This window comes from Oryctolagus cuniculus, chromosome 5 (assembly GCF_051225735.1).
Source record: "Oryctolagus cuniculus isolate XC-2025 breed Fujian yellow rabbit chromosome 5, ASM5122573v1, whole genome shotgun sequence".
Classification (NCBI taxonomy): Eukaryota; Metazoa; Chordata; class Mammalia; order Lagomorpha; family Leporidae; genus Oryctolagus; species Oryctolagus cuniculus.
The window spans coordinates 100,268,950-100,292,110 of record NC_142871.1 but is presented as its reverse complement, the minus strand read 5'-3'; the positions used below and the strand labels follow the sequence as shown (position 1 = coordinate 100,292,110).

The window sequence follows — 23,161 nt, the reverse complement described above, 5'->3', positions numbered from 1 at the left end:
ATTGGATGAGGGTGCAGAAGCCCTAGGGATCCTTAGCTTAGAAGACAACTGGATCAATGCAAGTTGTACTTACCAGTTCCCCTGGAAGATCCCTTTCAGACATACTTGTCCTCTCACACACTACAAAACAAGGTACAGTAGCATTCCTGCAGTGCTTGTATTCCTTTATCTTGATAAGGGTATCAGTAGTTCGTCTTGAAAACAGTAATTCCAATACCTTGGTAATTTGAGATCCAGAACCCCTTGATGGTATCAAATGCTTTGAGTCATTTTTTATTCTTTTATTTTATTTTTACCTTGGATACTTTTGCAGGTTAGGTATTTCACAACCATAATTGCTTCTAGAGTCCGAAGTGCCCTTCGGAAACCTATAAATCCTGATATAAGGTAACTTGGGGCCTCATGACTCAGGGGATTGCCAATATGTAAGAAACTCTCAATCCTGGGGGAAGAATTGAACTAAACATGTTATTTCTCCAAATCCAAGTATTTTATTTATCCCTACATCTGTAGAACCAACATTGCCTATTTCTTGCTATTGTTAATCAATAATATTTATTTATTTTCTTATTTTTTTAAAGATTTATTTATTTGTTTGAAAGTCAGAGTTACACAGAGGGGAGGCAGAGACAGAGAGAGAGAGAGGTCTTCCATCCGATGGTTCACTCCCCAGATGGCCGCAATGGCCGGAGCTGTGCCGATCCGAAGCCAGGAGCCAGGAGCTTCTTCTGGGTCTCCCACGTGGGTGCAGGGGCCCAAGGACTTGAGCCATCCTCTGCTGCTTTCCCAGGCCACAGCAGAGAGCTGGATGGGAAGAGGAACAGCCGGGACTGGAATCGGCACCCATATGGGATGCTGGCGCTTCAGGCCAGAGCATTAACCCACTGAGCCACAGTGCTGGCCCCCAATAATATTTATTTTAAATACTGTTTTATGCTGTCTAGATATATACAATTAGAAGTTCCTAGAATATGTCAGTTGGGCTTGTGGAGGAGGAGGAGTGGGTCATTGGCCAGCATGTATATATGCACACACACATATTTTATTGTAGATTATAGTCTTTCAGGACAGTTGTTTCTGTGGGATTGCATAGAGTTGAATAAATGGAGGGACTTGATACTGAGTTAGGAAGGAGAGAGCCAATTTGGTGCTTTAATCCAGCAGAGTCACAGACATCCCAATAACAAAGGAAGACATGGGACACTTCCTGTTATTATAAAAATAATAACATAATAATAGCATGGTTCTGAACATCAACTGTGAGTCTATAAAATGGAATCCAATACTTCCCTCCCTTTCTTGTTCCTTAGGATGTCTTAACAAATGATAAAAAACAATATTAATAGTGAAATCATTTCTCCCAGTAGTATTACTCCAAAACAGTAATAGGTTTAATAAGTGCTTCCAAAAACAGGGGTTTATGCTAAAATAAGTTTGGCCAGTGCTAATTTTGGCTAAAATGTCCTAATTGCAAAAGTTTGCACCATCTTTAATATGATGTACGTAATGATTGTTCCAGAAAAGAATAGACTCTGCAGTGTGTCTGGAGTACATTTTATTATAGTTTCTTTCGTTGTGTACCATCTGCTGACATCTCTATAAACGGGTCTTCCGAGGTCCACGGCATGGCGCAGAGCACACATTCTCTGTGTATGAAGGCTGTGCCAGGAACATACTCTGTGTTTTACTTGATGCAGTTTGTTTCCTCCATCACAACACACAAAGAACGCAGCCCTGAACTAAATGCTAGATGAACGCTAGATGTGAAATTTAAGGAAGTAGGGGTCCCAGTCAGCGTGACTTTTGGTTGTTATTGTTATTGTTGAATTTGAATTTTGGCTCAGCAACTGATTTCCGGTTTCACTAATCATATATAAGCCTGAGTTTCCTCATCAGTAATATGAAACTAATAATAGCATTTAAAACTTCAGGCAAAAGTCTGATGTAGATATTTTTTTCTCTGTATTCAAGTGCTTAGTATTGTTGATGTTCAAAATTTGGGTTGTATGGAAAAAGTTGTCAGGTCATGTGTGCAGGATCAGTGACAAAATAAAGTCCCATGTAGAGCTAAGTGAAAAACAGTGAAAAGATCATGCATGCGAGGCTTAATCAATGAAAATAACTCAGAGGAAATGCCATAGATCTGAACTTGTTTCTGTACGTAACCTTTCATAAATGTCGTGTTTGACTCTTGATTGCAAAGATTAATTTTGTTATTACTAAGACGATCTGATGTGTACATATGTACTAATGAAAATATATTCCCCTTCTTTTGCTCAGTGCTTGTTCTGATGTTGACCATTACGTGCCAATACATTAATAATACAGCAGGGTTCACAAAATGGATAAAGCCAGCCCATACAAGAACAATCTTGTAGCCCCACCATGAAAGTCATTGTTCTGTGACCCTGTGAAGAAGCAGATGTTGAATTTGAGGGTATTTTAAGGAGTTTATTATCTAGATATCCTCATTTAAAATTGCTTGGTATATTTGCTGGTTATGGTTTATAAGACACAGTTGTGTTCAGCAGAGACTATTACATGTGTGAGTCAGTTGTAGATTGGTAGAGATGTTTTCAACTTTTGAAAGTACTTCAAGTTGAGAAATAATTTAAACATCTACTTACAATACTTCAGTGCTAATTTCCTTAATATGCTGGTAGTATATAGAACTTAGAAAAATCAGTATATAATTGATTATTATTTCAAAGTATACTTGTAGGAGAGTTATAATTTTGCAGTCAGATTTAATATTCATATGATATTACTGGGACTCTAGTGGAAAAATTGAAATCGTAAGGTATTGCATGTGATTAAAATTTCAATATTGACATTTGATTGCAGTAGATTTTATCTGTACTTTCTGGATGTCATGTTAATACTAAAATTTAATTTGAAAACAGACCTTTGGTGAAACAGAAGCCTTAGGTAAGTGATTTAGAAATTTAGTTACTATAATGAGACAATCTTGATATATACTTCATGTCTATTTCTGTAAACGGCTAATTCTTTTCTTACTTTGTTATCCATGTTGATTACTTCTTAGTTTCATTTTGAAGTACATCAGTATGTACTTCATCAGTATGCTTTAGGAATTATGGGACACTTTTATATGAAAGATTATTGCATTGTCTTTTCTGTTTACTCTTTGTCTTTATTAAAAATGCCCCTGAATAATAATACTTCTAGGAAAATATACTTAAAACTACATGTATCTGTTCTATTTTAGGAAAAAAATGTAGTTGTTGTAGAAAAAATGTATAAAGTAGAATTCTTGGAGCTCACCCTGACATGAGCAATAAAATGGATATAACTAGAGATCATTATGTTAGGTGAAATAAGCCAGACACAGAAAGACAAATGCCACATGTTCTTTCTCATATGCAAAAGTACAAAAACAAAGTAGGTTTGAACCTAGAATGATAATTACTAGAAGCTGGAAAGAGTGAGGGGTGGGAGGATAAAGGTAAAATGGATAATGGGTACCAAAAAAAAGTACATAGAAGTAGTAAGTGCTAGTGATCCATAGTACAGTGGAACAATGATAGTTCCCAATAATGTGTTATCTACTTGGTGAAGAAATGGAGAGGAGAGGCTGGTTAGGCTGTAGTCACAAACAACAGAGAAGGAATGGTCATGCTAACTGTCTGGTTTCATCAATTTATGCTGAGTTATATTGTTTATTTGTGTTGAAATATTGCACTGGGCCCCATAAAAATATACAGATATTACATGTTAATAAAATATTTAAAATGAAATTATTTAAATGTAATTCCTTTTTTCCATAAAGTAGGAATTTTATCTCACCTGTCCGTCAATGTATCTTCATATTCTAGAAATATATCATGTCACAATCAGGAGAATAATCTCTCAAAGCAGTGTATATTTTAAAAGCATTTGCTTGTTGTAGAAAAATACAGCAACAGGAAGGGAAAGTCTACCTTTAAAAGTTTATGTAATAGGACAAAATACTATATGCACAAAAACAATAGGTACTAATATAGCCTAATTTTAAACATTTGTTGAGGAAAAAACAAAAAATTTTATCTTCACAAATCAAAAGTAGAATATTAAGAAATATCTCCTCTGAATTAATTTTAATAGTACTGAACCAAAGCAGAAGAATTATGTTTTAAGAAATCATCCTATGGGCTAATTGCCATTTTGTTGTCATAAAAATCCTTTATTTAGCCCTCTCCACAAATAAGCTCACAGCAGGAGAAAGGACACTAGTTAGAGTAATTTGAGCGATAAGTAAACAGAAGGAATGGCTAGGAGCATAGTGTCATCTGGCAGAGAGCTTATTTCCTGGATCCTGTGGATCTGGTTAAAACCCAGCAGAGATGCCAATATGCTTCTCCTCAGTAAATGCTACCAGTCTCCACACCACCAGGCCCACTGAGGCTTATGTACAGTATTTTATCCAAGCAACCCTTTGGGTAGCTGCACAGTGCCTGCAATGACCTGAGTCAGTCATGCAAAGAGACTTTCTTAGGCTTACACCCACCCATGTTGACTTTCATTTTCCAGTATCTGTCCTGTTGTTCAATGATATAAGCAGAGTGATGGAGGAGATACTTCACACTCTTCTTAGATAAGACCTTGAGCAGCAGAGACTGTCTTAAATACCAAGGCAGAAAATTCCAGGCTGGATTTCTGGGCAAGGTTGCTGTCATGTGTGCACCTGGGATACCCATCTCTTCAGGAGGGTGGGAAGAAGTGAGGTCCATTGATTCGGAAGAGGGAACAATCAAGGCCCGAGGAGCAGGTGCAGGTAAGCGACAGACTGAATTTGGGGAATGGTAATCCACTCATTTTTTCCCCCATTTGTTCTAAAATCTATTTAACATTCCTGCATCTGTGTTTCCAATATAAATATTTCACTCTCTTGTGTATCAAGTGCAAAGTGTTTTTTTCCCCCGTTTTCTTAATGTTGCAAAGTTTCCAGTTACCAGCTCCATCTTTAATCTGTCTGAAATCAAATTGTAGGATTTACAATATAGCCCTAAAGATTAGAAGATGATTAATAATATTAATGATTTATATTGTTGTGTATTAGCCACGTCAAAGAAGGTTTAAAGATTAGAAAGTAAATGTTCTGTGGAAATTAGAATAAAACAATAATAAGTTGCTTAATTGTGCATGGGTTTTGCTTTTGTAGTCAGTGTATTGCATGCCTTACTATCTTAGGCTAATACAGAAAATGAGAAATATATGAGAAACTGGAGTCATAATAATTAGTGGAAAATCAATCCAAAAATAGAACGTTTATATCCATTTTTCAAAATAATGGATCCTCAGATCTTATCAAAGAATCAACACATATCCACAAATGCAGACTTTGATGTAGACCACAGTGCCACAAGGTTAAATGGCATATGCGAAGCAAGCTCAAAACTGGAACTGCTGTCAGGTTTTATGTGTTCTTTCCCAATGGTAATCAGTTTGCTGGCCTTTGAAGTGTGGTGGAATTACAGCTGACTGAGGTTGTGAATACTTGAGAGGAATACTTGTGACTCAAGAGATACAGTGTTATATAAACACTTTAAATAAGTCAATATTATTAACACACCTTTCTGAGTTGATATAATCAAAAACAAAGCTTTTTTTTTCCTACTTGTATGTGGGCAATGGCTTTAGTAAATGACATTTGTTATTAAGCACAAACCCAGAAATATTTTAGAGTAAGGCCCACATAAATCTCCTGTAATATTGATTCTGTATTTTAATTCTATGATTTTGAAAACTGTGAATACCATTTCAGACTCCTGCTTTGGTTCACTAAGCATTTTCTGTTAGAAATAAAATTTGTTACCATTTGATAAATTTCCCTAGATAAAGGTACTTTAGGGATCTCAAACTAATTTATCAAGTAGTATAAATTTGCAAAATGAAATGAAGGGAAAGTATTATATTAATAGAATGCAAATGATTTTATAATTTGAAATAAGCCTGTATTTGGTGATAAATGAAAAAAAAATAATGAGACAACTACAAAAAAGAAAAATCTCGAAATTCATGCACAATCATAGCCTCATACACAATGTTAAAATGGCTAAATTCAGTTGACTTGAGCCTACATACATCCTAGGGGCTTTAAGTAGTGGAAGTGAATAAATTGCTTGTTGAAAGTTTTGACTGTCCATCATCTGTTCTCTTGTATATTGGTGGACCCGCTCATCTGTCTCAAGACCATGATGTTTGCAGGTCATTTTGGTACTAGTGCCGGAATGAAGAAAATTTAAGTTCAGCATGTGTAAACTTCAGCCACATTAGCTGCCATGGAGAATTCTTAATGGTTCCAAATCTGAGAAATGGAAGTATATAATTGTAGATCCTTCCTGCACCACATAGTTCTCAGTAGCACTTGAACAAAAGCTGGCGCAACTTTGAAGCAATGCACTAAAATATTTGCAGTAGCCCCTAACTACTATCATGATGTAGTAAACAAAACCCTGGTCAAAACCCAACTGTGCTACTTGTATGAACCATGTAACTTTACGTAAATCAGTTTTCTTTTTGGAGCCTCATCTGTATCATAAGGTAAATATTTATTTTGTCACATGCTTTTGAAAAAATAAATGAATTAAATAAAATTAATGGACTAAGCATTAAATTCGGCACATAAAAAGCAGACTTGTAAGTTTGAGGATAGAAATGTAAGCATTCTAGTTGGAGGCTAAAATACATTCTTTTTATCTGGAAAAATGTCTATTTGAGACTGATATTTTATAGTTGCTTTGGTGATGTTGTAATGATCCATGGCTTAGTATGACTTTTTTTCCTTACCAGATAATTATTTTTGACAAATATATGTAATTAATAAACATAGTACATTTATTTTAAATACATGGAAGATGTTCCTAATGTTCCCTCTGTTACCATTTAACCATTTCATTTCTAAAACAAACTTGAAGCAGCCTGCTCTGTTTCAATAACTAAAGAAGTATATCATTGTTCATAGTTATTTCTGGAAACTGAGTGGTTTGCCACACAAAAAAAAAATCATCAGAGAGGAACATCATTGCAAATTGACTAATTTTGTCCTTATTGTTGTTGTTGTTCTATATACAAGTTATAAGATGGCTAAAGTAAATCTAAGTGAACTAATTGGAGACTAATTTTCTCCGGAAAATGTCTGTTGTACCACGAATTAGACATCTACAATTAGCAAAGACATGTATCGTTGAAAATCTCAGAAACGTGAGCCCCACCCCCAGCTCCCTGGCGGAACTTATTTGAAGTTGTCCTTTTGCCCCCTGGAGCTGAGCCATGCCATAACAGCCTGAAGAAGCACTTTTGCTGGTGTTCCCAACACCATTTGTACCTTGGTTTATGCTTCCCAGTGCAAGTTGTTGTCATTGGGCTGAATGAGATTCCTCAGTTAGGGAAGCTGCAGAGGAAAGGATCTGTTACACAGCGCCTGGCAAGACTGTTGCCAGTGATTGATAATGGGATCCGTTCATCTCAGGTGAGTTTCCTGTGGTCTACAAGGCAGCAGGGGTCTGCTCCACTTTGTCTTAGCCCATGGGTGTTGCAGTGAGCTATCACTTGGGGGTGGGAGAAAGGAGGGTTAACAAGAGGTACTCTGGAGCATCTGCTCGGGTTTTCTTCCGTGCTAGCTTGAAGGGACCACAGCATTTCAGCTCTCTGGCTGCAGGGAGGTAGAAAGCGTCTGCGTGTCGTTGTAGGAAATGGTTAATAATTGTGGAGCTCTCAAAGCTCTGGTATTTGCTACAGTGGGAAATCACTTTAGAACAGCATAGAGCGCTATAGATTAATGCTGTGATCAATGAGAATCTGTACACTGCAGAGATCTGTTTTGATGACAGCAGCACTTATGGCCTTGTTTAGTGTCACCATTGTATAATGTTGGACACTGCAGGCTTTTCTGGTTTTGATTTAGAATGCAAAGATCACAGGGTATTTTATTTAAAATTTTCTATGTTGATTGATTTTTAATTGTGCTGTGGATTTGCTTCCATTGCTATCTGGAATTTATAGTGATTTGATGCCAGTGGCATTTATTTAACCACTCCGATGCTGCTGTTATGTTTGCTGGGTTTCTGCAGTTTCTGCTACTTCAAACGTTGCACTCAGGAACAGGTAAATTAAACTATAATGTTAATCCTATAGATAAATGTGAAAATAATGGATGTTATTGTTTAATTATCCCAAGTAGTAAAATATTAAAATGCTTCATTTAGATTGTATCCATAAAGCATGATGAATATTTTCCTTACACATGGAAATTATATAAATATATTATTATAAAATAGCATAATGATCTTCTAGTTACTTTACATAGTTATTTACTAAGTCTTAATTGTATGTCTGGAAGTACACATTGAATTGAATACATTTTAACATTACATTTATCTCTCAACTTGACCTATGGATAATATACAGTTAATTCAGAAAGTATGTTTTCCTTCTCTGATTGAAGGCAGTCTGGTTTCCGTTTACTTAATTTCACTGAAATTTGAAGGCTTCAGAGATTTATCTTCCTAAAAATGAGAATATTTATGTAGATATAGATTGTTCAAGAGTTTAGACAAAGGCTGCAAAGGCCTGGTTTCTGCTAACAGTGCCGATTATAGAGCACCTCTGTGGAAATAGCTTGTGTTTTCGTGTGCTATTAAGCCATGGACTAAAGACAACGCTCTTTAGATAAGGGGAGCAGATCCCAGAAACACCAAAAAATGGAAGGAAAGTATAATCTTTGGGGTCAGAGATTTGGGTATGTGACCTTGGATGAAAGCAGAAAAAAGAACCTCTTCTGCCCATTTTTTCATTCTGCCAGTTTGAAAATAGACTCTCTGTTATTCTCACTGGGAGTGGCATAGCATTTCTTCAAATGCTCAAGATTGTTTGATGATTTCCATGTGCCAAAAAAGACACTATTAGTGAATTGCTTGCTATTTCCTTAATACAGGAAGGAAATAGAGCCCTCCCCTTTTATTTGCCAATTTTTTAGCAAGTAAGGCTTTTCAGAAAGGGGATTATGGCATTTTAAAAATTAAGCTGATAAATATCCTGCCTCCACTCTAACTATTTTGCCAAATAGGCCTTGAGCAAGTTTAGGATGTCCTGCGGGTACAGGCTGTTAGACTGAACTCTGGAGGGAAAGGAGGCGTCACGTGCTATGCTGCAGCCAGAGGAGTGCCTGGATGCAGAGAGGCACTGGGGCTCTCTGAAAGCTTGCCACAGGCTCACCTGCCTGCTCCCTTGCTCCTGCTCAGGTTCAGCAGGTACTGCTGAGGGCAGCTGCAGAAGGACCCAGCCTTCTCAGGCAGTGGCTTTCAGGAGGTCCACTTCCCGATGAGAGCAAGCTCAGAATCAGAGGCAACGGGAAAAGAAGCAGCGACTTCCCACTGGCTAAAATGTCAATAAGATTGTTACCTATCAAACGCTAGTCAACATTCACAAGTCTGGACTCATTGCATATATTCTTCAGTGAGAATGGAAAGTTTTGGTAGTAAATTGAACCACGTGCTTAGAAAGTAGCTAATAACTGCCGGTTGATAGAGATCTTGGATCTTGTGCTCATGGTCATACTTACTGGGTCTTCTTAATGAGAGGCACCAGTAATTATAAGAGGAAGACTGAGGAAGTGGGGGTTCATGTTCCCACGCTCAAGCACAGGAAAAGATGAAAATACTCAGTATTTTTAATTTCTCTAGCTCTGTGGGACTAGTTGATATGTATATATTTATGAGGATAAAAACCTTATTAGTAAAGTGATTCTCTACCATACAGAAGGTTTTTGACTCAGATCTCTTCCAAATTTCTGATTTTATGTGGTGCTATGACTGCGTTGTTTGAAAGACATGAAAGAAGAACAATATATTGTAAGTTTGAGGTATTACCTATGAATGCCCTGGTGAGAGTTCTGTTAGAGAAAAGGTGGAAATCATTTGGAAAACAGAGACAAAATGAATCTCAGTGAACAGAAAGTATGTATTCTCTCTCTCACTTCTCCAAGCAAGTGTGTGTGTCCACACACTTTTAATAAATAAAATAAATTATTGCTGTCTCAGTTTTCTAAGGCCAGGGATCTTTGGAAGGAGCATGCCAGTTTCTAAAAGTAGAGAAATTAGTGAAAGAAATAGTAATTATTTTATAATATGATAATATTAATTAATAGTGAGAAAAACTATTAAATACTTATCATCATGCCTATAAGTTATACCCTATTGAAATGGGTTTAGAATTTGTATAGCTTGCTTCAGGTTGTACATCTTAATTAAGAAGGAATTATCATAATCTTATAATGAAGTGGTCAATTACCTGCAAATATGTCACCAGTATTTTTGAATTCCTGGTTAATTTACATTATTTTTTGTCTGAGAAGTTTTTATGTGAGTTGTGAGTTTTTAAGATCTGTGAAATAAATCTGATTGTGATAAACAGTAACCATTGAACATATTTCAAAGTGACTTCCAAAGGAGGGCCAATATTGATTGTAGTAACTGTGAATTCCAACAAGCATGTTTTCAGTAGGGTGACATCCGTCATGTATCTCAGATTTATTAATGGTTTTGAAGTTTTCTTTCAACAAGAGACAGTTAGCCTTGCAATTTTTTTTAATCTCTAGAGAATGCTTAGCCTCTCAAACTTGTTCTTTGTAGGTCCAATGTGGAACATTGTTTTAACTATAATTTTTAAATTTTATTTCAGGGTTTTGTTTTCTGATAGCATTTAGATCATCTAAAGTTTGTTATTGTTTTTCTTTTTTTCTTCCTTTTATCAGACAGCTTTGAGATGATGCATAGCACCCATTAGCGAAAACACATTAGTGAACTTTGTATTTTTCTTGCCTGTTGTATATTAAAAACTTTTTAAAATATGATTAATTATGGCCTTGGTTGCTTACCTGAGTTTCTTTCCTTGATTTCCTAAGTGCTTGACTTAAGTAGAGATCTTAATGAAAATATACTGAGGAAGCTGAGGACCTGCAAGAGAGCAGAATCTGGGAGCTAAAGGCAAAACACCAAGTACATGTGGTAATATCCCAGTCTGACTCATTCACCCAGACCTTATCATGTGTCTTTAATATAGAGAGAGATTATGGGTCCTACAGAGAAATAAAGAAAGCAGAGGACTTTGAGCAGAAAAATGCTTAGGCGCACACAAAAATTTGGCTAGAAATTTTAGAATACCCTAAGTGTAATTGTGCAATTATGGGTGATATAAAGGGACCATGTAACTCAGGCTGTAATCCTTGCCTTAATGGTCAGAACAACAAAGCACTTTGCATTCAGTGCTTTCACTGTCACATGCCCACATGAAGGAAAGCCGTTTTTTTGTATATGGTTAGTGAATAAACACAAGACCAGCTTCAAAATGCTCTTTTTAAAAAAAAAAAAAAAGCTTAATTATTACTGGCTAGTTTCATGGACTGTGCGATTCTATATCATATAAACAATCTACTCGAAGGTTAAACCTGAAAGATGAATTAATGGTGATTGGTGACATTGGTTTAAGCAAAGGGATTGAGAAGGACTGAAAATTCAAATGCAGCATGGAGAGTTTTCTGCACAAGTAGGGGACTGCACTTTATGTGGGCCAGCGTCATTTCACCTGAACCTGAAGGGCTAGCAAGGACTTGTTCTGTTCAGAATGCTTTGACAGAAAGATTCCTTCTGATAATAGGCTGCTTTGACGAATACATTTTGATTCCTCAACGTCATAGGCTAGCCTTGTCTTGCTTTAGAAGAGATGTTTAGTTACAGAGATCTCTGTAAGGTTCACAATGAGATATTGCCATCATCAGAGATATTCAGTGAGAACATGAAAGTGATAGAATACTTAAACACAGGATTAGAGCCACCAAAATATCTATTTAATCTGAAAGACTCTTTAGAACATTGGTGAGAAACACATGGTTTGTAATCAGTAGAATAAATCATTGGAGATTTTTCTTGAAGCTATCCCTTTTGAATTTGTTCCCTTTGAATTTGCTGCCTTTGAATTTGCTGCCTTCATTCTCCAAGTTTGCACTGATTCAGTTAATGGAGCTAAATTGTGATGTATACAGTTTTCATCTTGTGAACTAAGTGCACATATGGATATTTGATCTAGAATGTGATGTCATAATGATTACATAAACCATGATTTATGATAGGTCCAAAGATCTGGGGTTTGTGTGTGTGTATGTATGTATGCATGTGTGTGATCTTTTGTCATCAAAGCTATTACAGTACATCACTTTGAAAAATAGAACTGTAGTAATAACTGAAAGTATTAAGACTAGTAAGATGTTATTTTTGAATGTTTGCATCCCTTTCTATAGTAAACATTGCAAAATGCCTGGGCTAGAGTAATATATATTTTCTCATTTGAAAACTGAATATCTAGCACTTAGAATATGCAGTTGCAACCTGTATCTTTATACAATATATCTTTATAAATATATTTTCAACCATGAATAACTAAAAGGAAATGTTACAAAATTGCTAGTAAAAAAGAAAATGAAGTTGAATTTAAGAGTTGCTGTTGACTGGCTTTTTCACTTTAAAATGGCAATTAGCCTTTAAATTTATTTTTATAATATATAAAGTAAATGTGTATGTTGAGGGAGCTGGTGCTGTGGCATAGCGGGTTAAGCCGCCACCTGCAGTGCCGGCATCCCATATGGGCACTGGTTTGAGACCCGGCTGCTCCACTTCCCATCCAGCTCTCTGCTATGGCCTGGGAAAGCAGTAGAAGATAGCCCAAGTCCTTGGCTCTCTGCACCTGCATGGGAGACCAGGAGGAAGCTTCTGGCTCCTGGCTTTGGATTGGTGAAGCTCCAGTCATTGCAGCCAACTGGGGAGTGAACCAGCAGATGGAAAATCTCTCTCTCTCTCTCTCTCTCTCTTTCTCTGCCTCTCTTCTCTTTGTGTAACTCTGACTTTCAAATAAATAAATAAATCTTTTTTAGAAAGTGTATGTTGAGAGAGGAAGGAAAACTATAATATTTCTTAATATTGGGACCATTACAATTATAGTTTGAGATTTCTCATGGATTCCATATTTCTCCAGCTCACTCCTACTATGATCAGTAGTGTATTTTAGCTAATATTCCAATTGATTTATGTGGAAATCAGGTGCAGAATAATGATCTTATATTGTTAAGATTGGTGTGATTATTAGATTAACCTTAAATATGCCCATTTTTATTGGGAGAAATGAGTTAAAGTAATTGTTTTTGTGAAGAATATCACCTTGTATCTCAATTGATAAAGATTTTTAATAAAAATTTTTAAGTATTTATAGAACTTTTAGAAAATGATTATGAAAATGATTATTTTAATATTTCTGAAATAGTGTTTAATTTTTGAATACAATCAAAATTAGAGTAATTCTAATTCTCAGATAAAATATCACTATATATTTTAAATACCAGGGTTAATAGTTCACAGTTTCAATTCTTTTACCAAAAATATCTTAATTTCATGGCTTAATTCAGTTATGTTATCTTTTAGAAAATTAAGACACACTAACTTTGTTTAAGATTCTTTGGGAGACAGTTTGGTTTCTGTATCTGAAGGAGGTTGGGGAAGAGCATTTAATCTTATGTTTGTACTGTATTTATAAGATGTCAGGAAATAGAATATTTGAAGGATGAAAATGAGAAGTATTATCTGCCATGCAAGTCATATTTAGTACATGTTGGATTGGAAGCAGTGTTTCATAGACAGTTGCTGTGTTTTTGGTTTGTTGTTCTTGTTGTACTGATGAGTAATGATTTAATTTTTGGATTATAAATTCTTAGCTTCAATCCCCCCCCCCATTTTAGATAGGTGAGTTTTCTCTCTTTTTCTTTTAAGATTTATTTTATTTATTTAAAAGGTAGGGTTATGGGTGGCAGGGGAGAGAGAGAGAGAGAGATCATCTGTCTGCTGGTTCACTCCACAAATGGCTCCAAAGGCTAGGGCTGGGCCAAGCAGAAGCCAGGAGCTAGGAACTTATGGTCTCCCACGTTGGTACAGGGGACCAATTACTTGGGCCATTTCTGCTGCTTTCCCAGGCACACCAGCAAGGAGCTGGACCTGAAATGGAGCAGCCAGGACTCAAAGGAGCACATACCTGGGCTGCTGGCATTGCAGGCGGTGGTGTAACCCATTATGCCACAGTGCTGGCCCCAGATAGCCAACTTTTATTCACGTGCTATTTGCCAACCAGCTTGTGATTGTTTCTGTTAATTACATTATTTTTATTAATTTTTTTTATTATCAGAGATACATTTTATCCACTTTTTAAAATTTTAGGTAGGAAGGCTACAAAGGGGTTTTCATGCAGAGTTTGCATACCATAAGTGTTACCTACTGGATTTTGCATTAATATCAATTTACCACCCAGCAATTCTGCTGTATTCATATATAACCATTCAGACAGTTATCTTCATAGAATTGCTTGCAGTATACTGTTTCATTTGTTTTTGTGTATTTTTGTTTATTAAAGAATTACTATCCTCTTCCTTGTGAATTCTTATTGCTGTCAGCTCCTTTGTACTTTTTTATCTGGTGCACCTTCCATGGTCCTGGGGGTGTTGAATGTCAGATACATGCTTTTATGCTTGTGGTATAATATTATGAATGTCTAGTGGTTTCACTGGAAATAAAGGTTTGAGCCTTTTTTTGTGACATTGGTTTTTGCCAGATGAGACTTTTTGATTTGCTTCCCATCCTTTGGCATGAATCCTAAGTGGGTTAAGATAACTTTTTATTTACCTAATTATGCTGTTTAAGTTATTGATAAGCTAATAACTTGCTTTTCAATTCCATTTTAGTTGTTTTCCATTGCATCAAAGATAGTTTGAGTTTGATGGATGGAAAATCTGCATTTTAATGAAAATAAAGTTACAGTAAATAAACCATGTTTTGCACATATTTATAAAATTTGATCTTCCCATTTAAAAACCTACCTTCATATCAAAAGTGATTTAAGGTAACTTCCAGTGTTCTAAAATCTAATCTATGAGTGATGGTAAAATGCATAGAAGAGATCAGTGAGGGAAAACAAGAGGGAAGACTGGGCTGCAGATATAATCATAAACATTTAAATATACCAGTTTTGAGAAAGTTCCATTAGCTATAAAATGTACAACATCTGTAACACAAAAAGTTAAGTGCACACTAATTATTCTTGATAGGGCAATCAGAGAGCAGTATCTTCTGTGTCATTTCATATAGAAGCTAATCAGCAACAGCGACGGGAGAGGAACTGTCTAGAAATCCAGGACTTCCAGGAGCATCCTTGTTTAATGGAGTGGAGTAATAACAATTTAGAAAACCTAAGTTGATTTACTGCATATACATATATACACACATACATTTACTATATATCCCTAACCAGGACTTCTCTAGAAGCTTTAAGTTAAGCATTTCAAGAATATCAAGGGATGATATATTCATGAGGTGTGCTTATGCATAGTTCAGTGCACCTTTTGACTATAGAGTCATGGATTTAAACAGCCAGCCAAGGGGGTGGGAGGTGTAGGATTGTCTTCCATTGCTCAGTAGAAGGCCATCCCATTCTTCTCAAGGGACCACCTGAGACAAAACCAAGAAACCAATGCTGAGCACTTTCAGTCTAGGTTAGTGAGGATTCATGATTTTTAATTTTTAAAAATTTTTTAAAATGAAAATTTCATCTAAATGAAAACAGTTTGAATTTATTATATGGAAAGCATAGTTTTACATTCATATATCCAAACCACATATCTTTCAGGGACTGTGGAATGTCAGTAGGTTATATTTTGACCAACTTTTGCTTAGTTTGCTTTCTGATAAATGTATATCTTTGTTCACTTATGAATTTCGCTTTTTTACCCTTATTTCCCTCTGTGCTTTTTCTTTAAAGATTTATTTATTTATTTGAAAAGGTGGAGTTACAGAGAAGGAGGGAGGGAGGGAAGGAGGGAAGGAGAGAGAGAGGGGGAGAGAGAGAGAGAGCCTCCATCTGCTAGTTCACTCCCCAAATGGCTACAATGAGTGGAGCTGGGCTGACCTGAAGCCAGGAGCCAGGAGCTTCCTCTGGGTCTCCCACACAGGAGCAGGGATCCAAGCACTTGAGTTATCGTCTACTGCTTTCCCAGGCCATAAGAGAGAGCTGGATTGGAGGAGGAACAGTCGGCACTGGAACCGGTGGCCACATGGGCTACAGGCACTGCAGACAGTGGCTTTACCCACTGTGCCACAGCATAGGCCCCTCCCTCTGTGCTTGATCTCACTTAAATTATTTACTCTGTCCCCATTTTGATGTACCATTGAAAGGACGTGCCTTTATAAAACTTTTTACACTGGCCATTTTTGCACTGTGGCAGAGATGGTTTTAGACCAATAATGCAGTGTTTCGCAGCCTAGATTCCTATGTCTATAATTGGAAGTTAGTACGGATACCTAGCAGAGTTCTCAAGAACAATGTTGAGGCCGGCGCCGCAGCTCAGTAGGCTAATCCTCCCTCTGGGGCGCAGGCATATCGGGTTCTAGTCCTAGTCAGGGTGCCGGATTCTGTCCCAGTTGCCCCTCTTCCAGTGCAGCTCTCTGCTGTGGCCCGGGAAGGCAGTGGAGGATGGCCCAAGTGCTTGGGCCCTGCACCTGCATGGGAGACCAGGAGAAGCACCTGGCTCCTGGCTTCGGATCAGCGTGGTGTGCCGGCTGCAGCGGCCACTGGAGGGTGAACCAACAGTAAAAGGAAGACAGAAGACCTTTCTCTCTGTCTCTCTTTCACTGTCCACTCTGCCTGTCAAAAAAAAAAAAAAAAAAAAAAAAAGAACAATATTGAACTATAAGTTAAAATGTTCTCCAGACTTCTGTCTCATGATTTCCAATTGCCAGTCAAGGGATCTCCAATTAAAAAGAAAGTCCTTTGGTATATTTATTTATAAATTATTTGTTTCTGTAGCAAAAATAAAACAAAGATGAGCAAATCAAGAAAGAAAGGCAACATTCTGGTCTTTACAGTAGCTTACTTCAAAGGAGTTCTGGTTCCAAAACATCCATTTATGTCACCACAAATGTTTGTTAACATGTAAACTTATTTTTCTACATTTTTATAGCTTAAGGTATTTTAAAATAATAAGTATCATATCAATAAGTACTTCATTTTGTTGATGTACTCTGCAAATTCATCTTCAGTTTCATTTGACTATTATCCTTGGTGTTTATGTCACTACAACCATGATAATGTGTTGATCTCAATAGTTCTCATTTTGTTGTCTTTGAAATGGATTTGACATTCAGAGTATCATTGCAGGCTAGTGCTGTCAAGCTGGTGTCACCTTGTTCTACATAAAGACTAGCATCTTCTTTGGTCAAAGATAGTTACATCTAGAGATCTAGAATGCGTTCTTGTAATGTCTCTGCTGTGAACTCACCCAGAACTACAGTTTCTTAAACCTATGGTTAACATCCAGTCCCCAAACAATGAAAACAAATAAACCCCAATTTTTTCCACAGGGTTTCCCGGCTGGTTATTCCGAGGCTTTGCACGTGACAACCTGTTCTCCCACGTGAATGGAATACTCAGTGTCAATGTGGAAGCCTGGTCAGTTGGAAGGTTGCAGTAAAATATTTCCCTCCTGTGTATAGCACTCCAGATTCTTACTGATGAAGAGTCATTGTGTTGTAGGAAAAATGTTTCCCTAAGATTGCCAGTTTTGTCATTTGTTATCCTTGGCATCTTGCTATTTTATATTTAGGTTATGGGGGAGAAAATTCTGTCACTAGGCCTCAGAGCATATTTGCATAGAAAGTTAGTGCTTCTGTAAACTGTGAAAAGATGTTGGCTCTGTCTTCAGTGTACTTGGAGAATTTTTCTTCAGATGCATTTTTATTATTGCTTATTACAGATAATAAACCATGGTCTAGATTTCCTGAAGACCATGAATTATGTTTTAATTCTGTGGCACAAGGTTGTATGTGTGTATGCATTTGTGTGTGTGTGTGTGTGTGTGTGTGTTTTGGTGGGGTTGTTAAAAGCTATTAGGGATTTGGAGTCCCATGGCACGTTTCTAGCTCTACCATTGGGGTAAGTCCAAGTGAGCATGTGCCAATGCCATCTTAATAGTTAAAGTGATCAGATTCAGTTCATAATTGATCATAAAGATAGGATTAAGTGTCAGAGGTATCACATAAATAAGACTAGTGTCTGCTAATAATAATTGATAGAATTAAAAACGAGAGAACAATCCAACATGGGAAGCAGACTCATAGAATGGCAGATGCCCTAAACAGCACTCTGGCCTCAGAATAAGCCCTTAAGGCATTCGAATCTGGCTAAAAAGCCCATGAGTTTCTCAGGCATGGAAAGCCAAGACACTGAGGCAAAAACAAACAAACAAAAAACCTAAATGAAAGATCTCTGTGATGAGATCGCAGTGGAAAGAACGGGCCATCAAAGAAGGAGGTACCTTTCTCTGAAAGGAGGAGAGAACTTCCACTTTGATTATGGCCTTGTCTAAATAAGATTGGAGTTTGTGAGCTCAAGAGACTTCTATAGCCTTGACAGTTCATGACAAGAGCCTTGGATGATTACTGACATCATAAATAAGAGTGTCAGTTGTTAAATCAACAACAGGAGTCACTGTTCTTAATGTGTTGTACTATGCAAATTAATGGTAAAACTAGTATTCAAACAATACTTTATACTTTGTGTATCTGTGTGGGTGCAATCTGTTGAAATCTTTACTTAGTATATACTAAGTTGATCTTCTGTATATAAAGATAATGAAAAATGAATCTTAATGAAGAATGGGATGGGAGAGATGGGATGGTTTGTGGGTGGGAGTGTGATTATGGGGGGAAAAACCACTATAATCCAAAAGTTGTACTTTTGAAATTTATGTTTATTAAATAAAAGTTTTTTTTTTTAAAAAAGCTATTAGGAATTTTAATTTACCAACTTTGAACCCTGTAGCATCAGGTCAGTGAAGAGGTAAAATCTGCCGTTGAGCATCATGGTTTTTGGGGGTATTTCTGAGCTCTGAAACTTACAGGCTCAAAACTTAAATTGATATAAATTTATGTAACTTTCAAACCAAGAGAAAAATTAAATTGATGAGTAATATTCAGTATATCAAGCATCTTAATATCTCAGTTTTTTTAGCCTTTGTAAAGTAAATCCACAAAGTGAGTTTTGTACGCTTTCTTTTTTTTTTAAAGATTTATTTATTTATCTGAAAATCAGAGTTACACAGAGAGAGGAGAGGCAGAAAGAGAGAGAGAGACGTCTTCCATCCAATGGTTCATTCCCCAGTTGGCCACAACGGCCGGCACTGAGCCGATCCAAAGCTAGGAGCCAGGAGATTCTTCCAGGTCTCCCACATGGTTGCAGGGACCCAAGGAATCCGGCCATCTTTTACTGCTTTCTCAGGCCATAGCAGAGAGCTGGATGGGAAGTGGAGCAGCTGGGTCTTGAACCGGCACCCAGGTGCTTCAGACTGCGCCTCTGTGCCACAGCGTCGGCCCTGCTTTTTTAAAACTTCATCATCTGGGGTGGACCAATTCAATGTTTAAAAGTACACTGATTGGCCGGCGCCGTGGCTCACTAGGCTAATCCTTGTCTTGCGGCACGAGCACACCAGGTTCTAGTCCCGGTCAGGGCGCCAGATTCTGTCCCGGTTGCCCCTCTTCCAGGCCAGCTCTCTGCTGTGGCCCGGGAGTGCAGTGGAGGATGGTCCAAGTGCTTGGGCCCTGCACCCCATGGGAGACCAGGAGAAGTACCTGGCTCCTGGCTTAGGATCAGCACGGTGCGCCGGCCGCAGCACGCCTGCCACGGCGGCCATTGGAGGGTGAACCAATGGCAAAAGGAAGACCTTTCTCTCTGTCTCTCTCTCTCTCACTGTCCACTCTGCCTGTCAAAAATAAAAAAATAAATAAATAAAAATTAAAAAAAAATAAAAAAGTACACTGGTTATTTTTTTTTTTATTTTTATTTTTTGACAGGCAGAGTGGACAGTGAGAGAGAGAGACAGAGAGGAAGGTCTTCCTTTGCCGTTGGTTCACCCTCCAATGGCCGCCAAGGCCGGCGCACCGCGCTGATCCGATGGCAGGAGCCAGGAGCCAGGTGCTTTTCCTGGTCTCCCATGGGGTGCAGGGCCCAAGCACTTGGGCCATCCTCCACTGCACTCCCTGGCCACAGCAGAGAGTTGGCCTGGAAGAGGGGCAACCGGGACAGAATCCGGCGCCCCGACCGGGACTAGAACCCGGTGTGCCGGCGCCGCAAGGCGGAGGATTAGCCTAGTGAGCCGCGGCGCCGGCCCTACACTGGTTATTTTTTAAGAACACCTATCCTGTTATTCTTCAGATCATTTTTTAGGAAAATAAACCCAAAAAAATCAATCTTGGGAAGTTAGAAGTCTTATCACTTATTAGAATACAAATGTTATGATGTAATTTATAATAAATGTCTGTACCAAATTTCTAGTTTCGAGGAATTGATGTCAGGGATGTCTTGAGTGATTATGTCAATTTTTTTTATGAACAAAGGAGCTTCAGCATTTTCTATGCCTATTTCAAAACATATTTTGCAGATATTCCTGATATTATGTTTAGTTATGATAGCTATTTAACTTAAGTCTGAACTTCAACACCCTGATTTCACGTTCTTAATCTCAATTTTTTCAAGTTTCTTTAGAGTCTGTACTAAAATCCTTTACTGTTTATAAAGCTAATGTATCTCACTTACTGTTCATGGAACTTTTGTGAGGAAAGTGCCACCATATCCATTTTTCAGAAAAGGACAAGGGTTATAAATGTGAAAGAGCTGTTATGAAGATAGCACACCTAATACGCATAGTTCGGATTAGAGTCATACATCTCCACCTTCAAATACAGTACTCATTTACTACACAATAGCCGTCTTTTTTATAAGTTTTCTTTTAAAGATTTATTTATTTATTTGAAAGGCAGAGAGACAGAGAAAGAAGAGATAGACAGAAATCTTCCATTCACCGTTTGACTACCCTAATGATGGCAACAGCCAGGCAGGGGCCAATCCAAAGTCAGGGACCAGGATCTCCATCACTCACACGGGTGACAGCAGCCCAAGAACTTCATCCATCTTTCCTTGTCTTCCCAGGAAGCTGGATCAAAAGTGAAATAGCCTGAACTCAATCCAGCACTCCATATGGAGTACCAACATTACAAGCAGTGGCTTAACTCACTATGCTACAATGCTGGTTCCTTTTTATAAGTCTTAGAAGTACTGGCATTAGTATAAATATTAAAAAATGTACATTAACAGAGAAATTGCAATATATTGAGATTCTATGATGATTCAAGGTTTCAAGTAACTAAACTGGGACGAAAAGATATTTTTAAAAATTTTACATGCTAATAGGATTGACAGAGATGCTTGTTAGTATTATCATTAAAAATAAATTTTAGTATGTATTTTTGTACTGGAATGACTGTTTGCATTTCTGTGGTGCTTTATAGTTTATAAAGTTGTGTCAATAGATAATCTCATTCTATGCTGAAATAAGAAGGCGATGCTGCAGTAGTTATCTCCAGAATCAAAGGATTATCTGAAAGACTGAACTCAGAGTTCAGGCTGAAATTTGATTCAGAGTTCCTTGTAAGTACTTTGTAGGGTTGTGGTGGTGATAGTGGTGTTGCCATCTGAACAATTAGTTTTAAAAATCACCGAACAATGCTCTAACTACAGAAGTGCCACCTCTAGCAAATTTGTTAATGCCATTTCCCTTTCCTGGGCCAGTTACTGAGCCTTCTGCTCATGCCCTAAATTACAATACATAGAAGTGACAATATAGGTCTTAAACAAATATGTGATCATTGTTGATAGATTGTACAACTCTGGGGTTCTATTGATTATAAATAGTTTCATGTTACAAATATCTTTGACACATCATTAATGTTTGGTGATAGTTTTTGTGTTAACTTGAGTGAACATTTCAAATGTCTATTTTACTTGAATGACAAATTTTTTATTAATGAAAGAATGGTAGTATTGGTTTTACAAAGAGCATCATGAACAAAGGGAATTTTAAAAGTGAAGTTTCTTTTTGTTAAAAAAAAAAGATAAGAAGCTTACAGATATATTCTCCCATTCAGTGTTATATATCTTTCACTGTTGGTTGCTTCCTTTGCTATATAGAAGCCGCTGAGTTCTATATAACACCATTTGTCTAGTTTTGCTTTTGTTGCTGCTAATCTTGGGCCCTTATCCAGAAAACCATTGCCTACACCAGTGTCTTGAAGCGTTTTTCCTATGTTTTCTTCCAACAATATCATACTGTTTGATCATACATTTTGGTCTTTGAGCTGTCTTGAGTTAATTTTTTTTGTACATGGTGATAGGTATGGATCTAATTTCTGTTTTCTACATATATATACACAGTTTTGCCAGCACCATTTGTTGAAAAGATTATCTTTTCTCCGAAGTATGTTGTTGGCATGTTTTTCATTTTTTTATTTTTATTTATTTATTTATTTATTTATTTTTGACAGGCAGAGTGGACAGTGAGAGAGAGAGACAGAGAGAAAGGTCTTCCTTTGCCATTGGTTCACCCTCCAACGGCCGCCGCGGCCAGCACGCTGCGGCCGGCGCATCGCGCTGATCCCGATGGCAGGAGCCAGGTACTTCTCCTGGTCTCCCATGGGGTGCAGGACCCAAGCACTTGGGCCATCCTCCACTGCACTACCTGGCCACAGCAGAGAGCTGGCCTGGAAGAGGGGCAACCAGGACAGAATCCGGCACCCCGACCAGGACTAGAACCTGGTGTGCTGGCGCCGCAAGGCGGAGGATTAGCCTAGTGATCGCGGCACCGGCCCTGTTTTTCAAAAACAATTGGCTGTATGTGTATGGATTAATTTCTTGGTTCTCTATTCTGTTCCATTGGAGTGTTTGTGTGTGTGTGTGTGTGCATGTGCCAGTTTTTATGCCACGTACCATGCTGTTTTAATTAATTCATCTTTGTAGTGACCTTTGAAGTAAGGTGTAGTGTTGCCTACCTCTTTATTTATTTGCTTTGCTCAGGGTTGTTTTGGCTATTCTGACTTTTTTTTCTGAGAAATAATTAATACCCAGAATACATAAGGAACTAAAAAATGTCGGCAAGAAAAAAATAACAAGTCTTATTGAGGAATGAGTAAAGGACCTGAATAGATGCTTCTCAAAGGAAAAATACAAATGGTCAATAAATATATGA

At 37.5% G+C, this 23,161-nt stretch overlaps 1 protein-coding gene across 50 annotated transcripts in view; it reads left to right on the top strand.

The window, feature by feature from the left end:
• The window catches only part of RIMS1 (regulating synaptic membrane exocytosis 1), a 532,587-nt gene that overhangs the window by 314,109 nt on the left and 195,317 nt on the right, over positions 1-23,161 (top strand). For 7 of the 50 annotated variants that reach the window (XM_051854599.3, XM_051854605.3, XM_089333031.1 and 4 more), the window contains exon 1: positions 4,432-4,774. The exons of 36 other annotated variants lie outside the window; for them this stretch is intronic. In XM_051854599.3, the coding sequence (XP_051710559.3) occupies positions 4,675-4,774 (100 nt within the window). In that variant the 5' untranslated portion in view covers positions 4,432-4,674. Of the gene's footprint in view, positions 1-4,428; positions 4,775-17,447; positions 17,536-23,161 lie in introns of those variants that run through there. 7 more of the 50 variants (XM_051854595.3, XM_051854587.3, XM_051854603.3 and 4 more) reach the window with 5 other exon arrangements.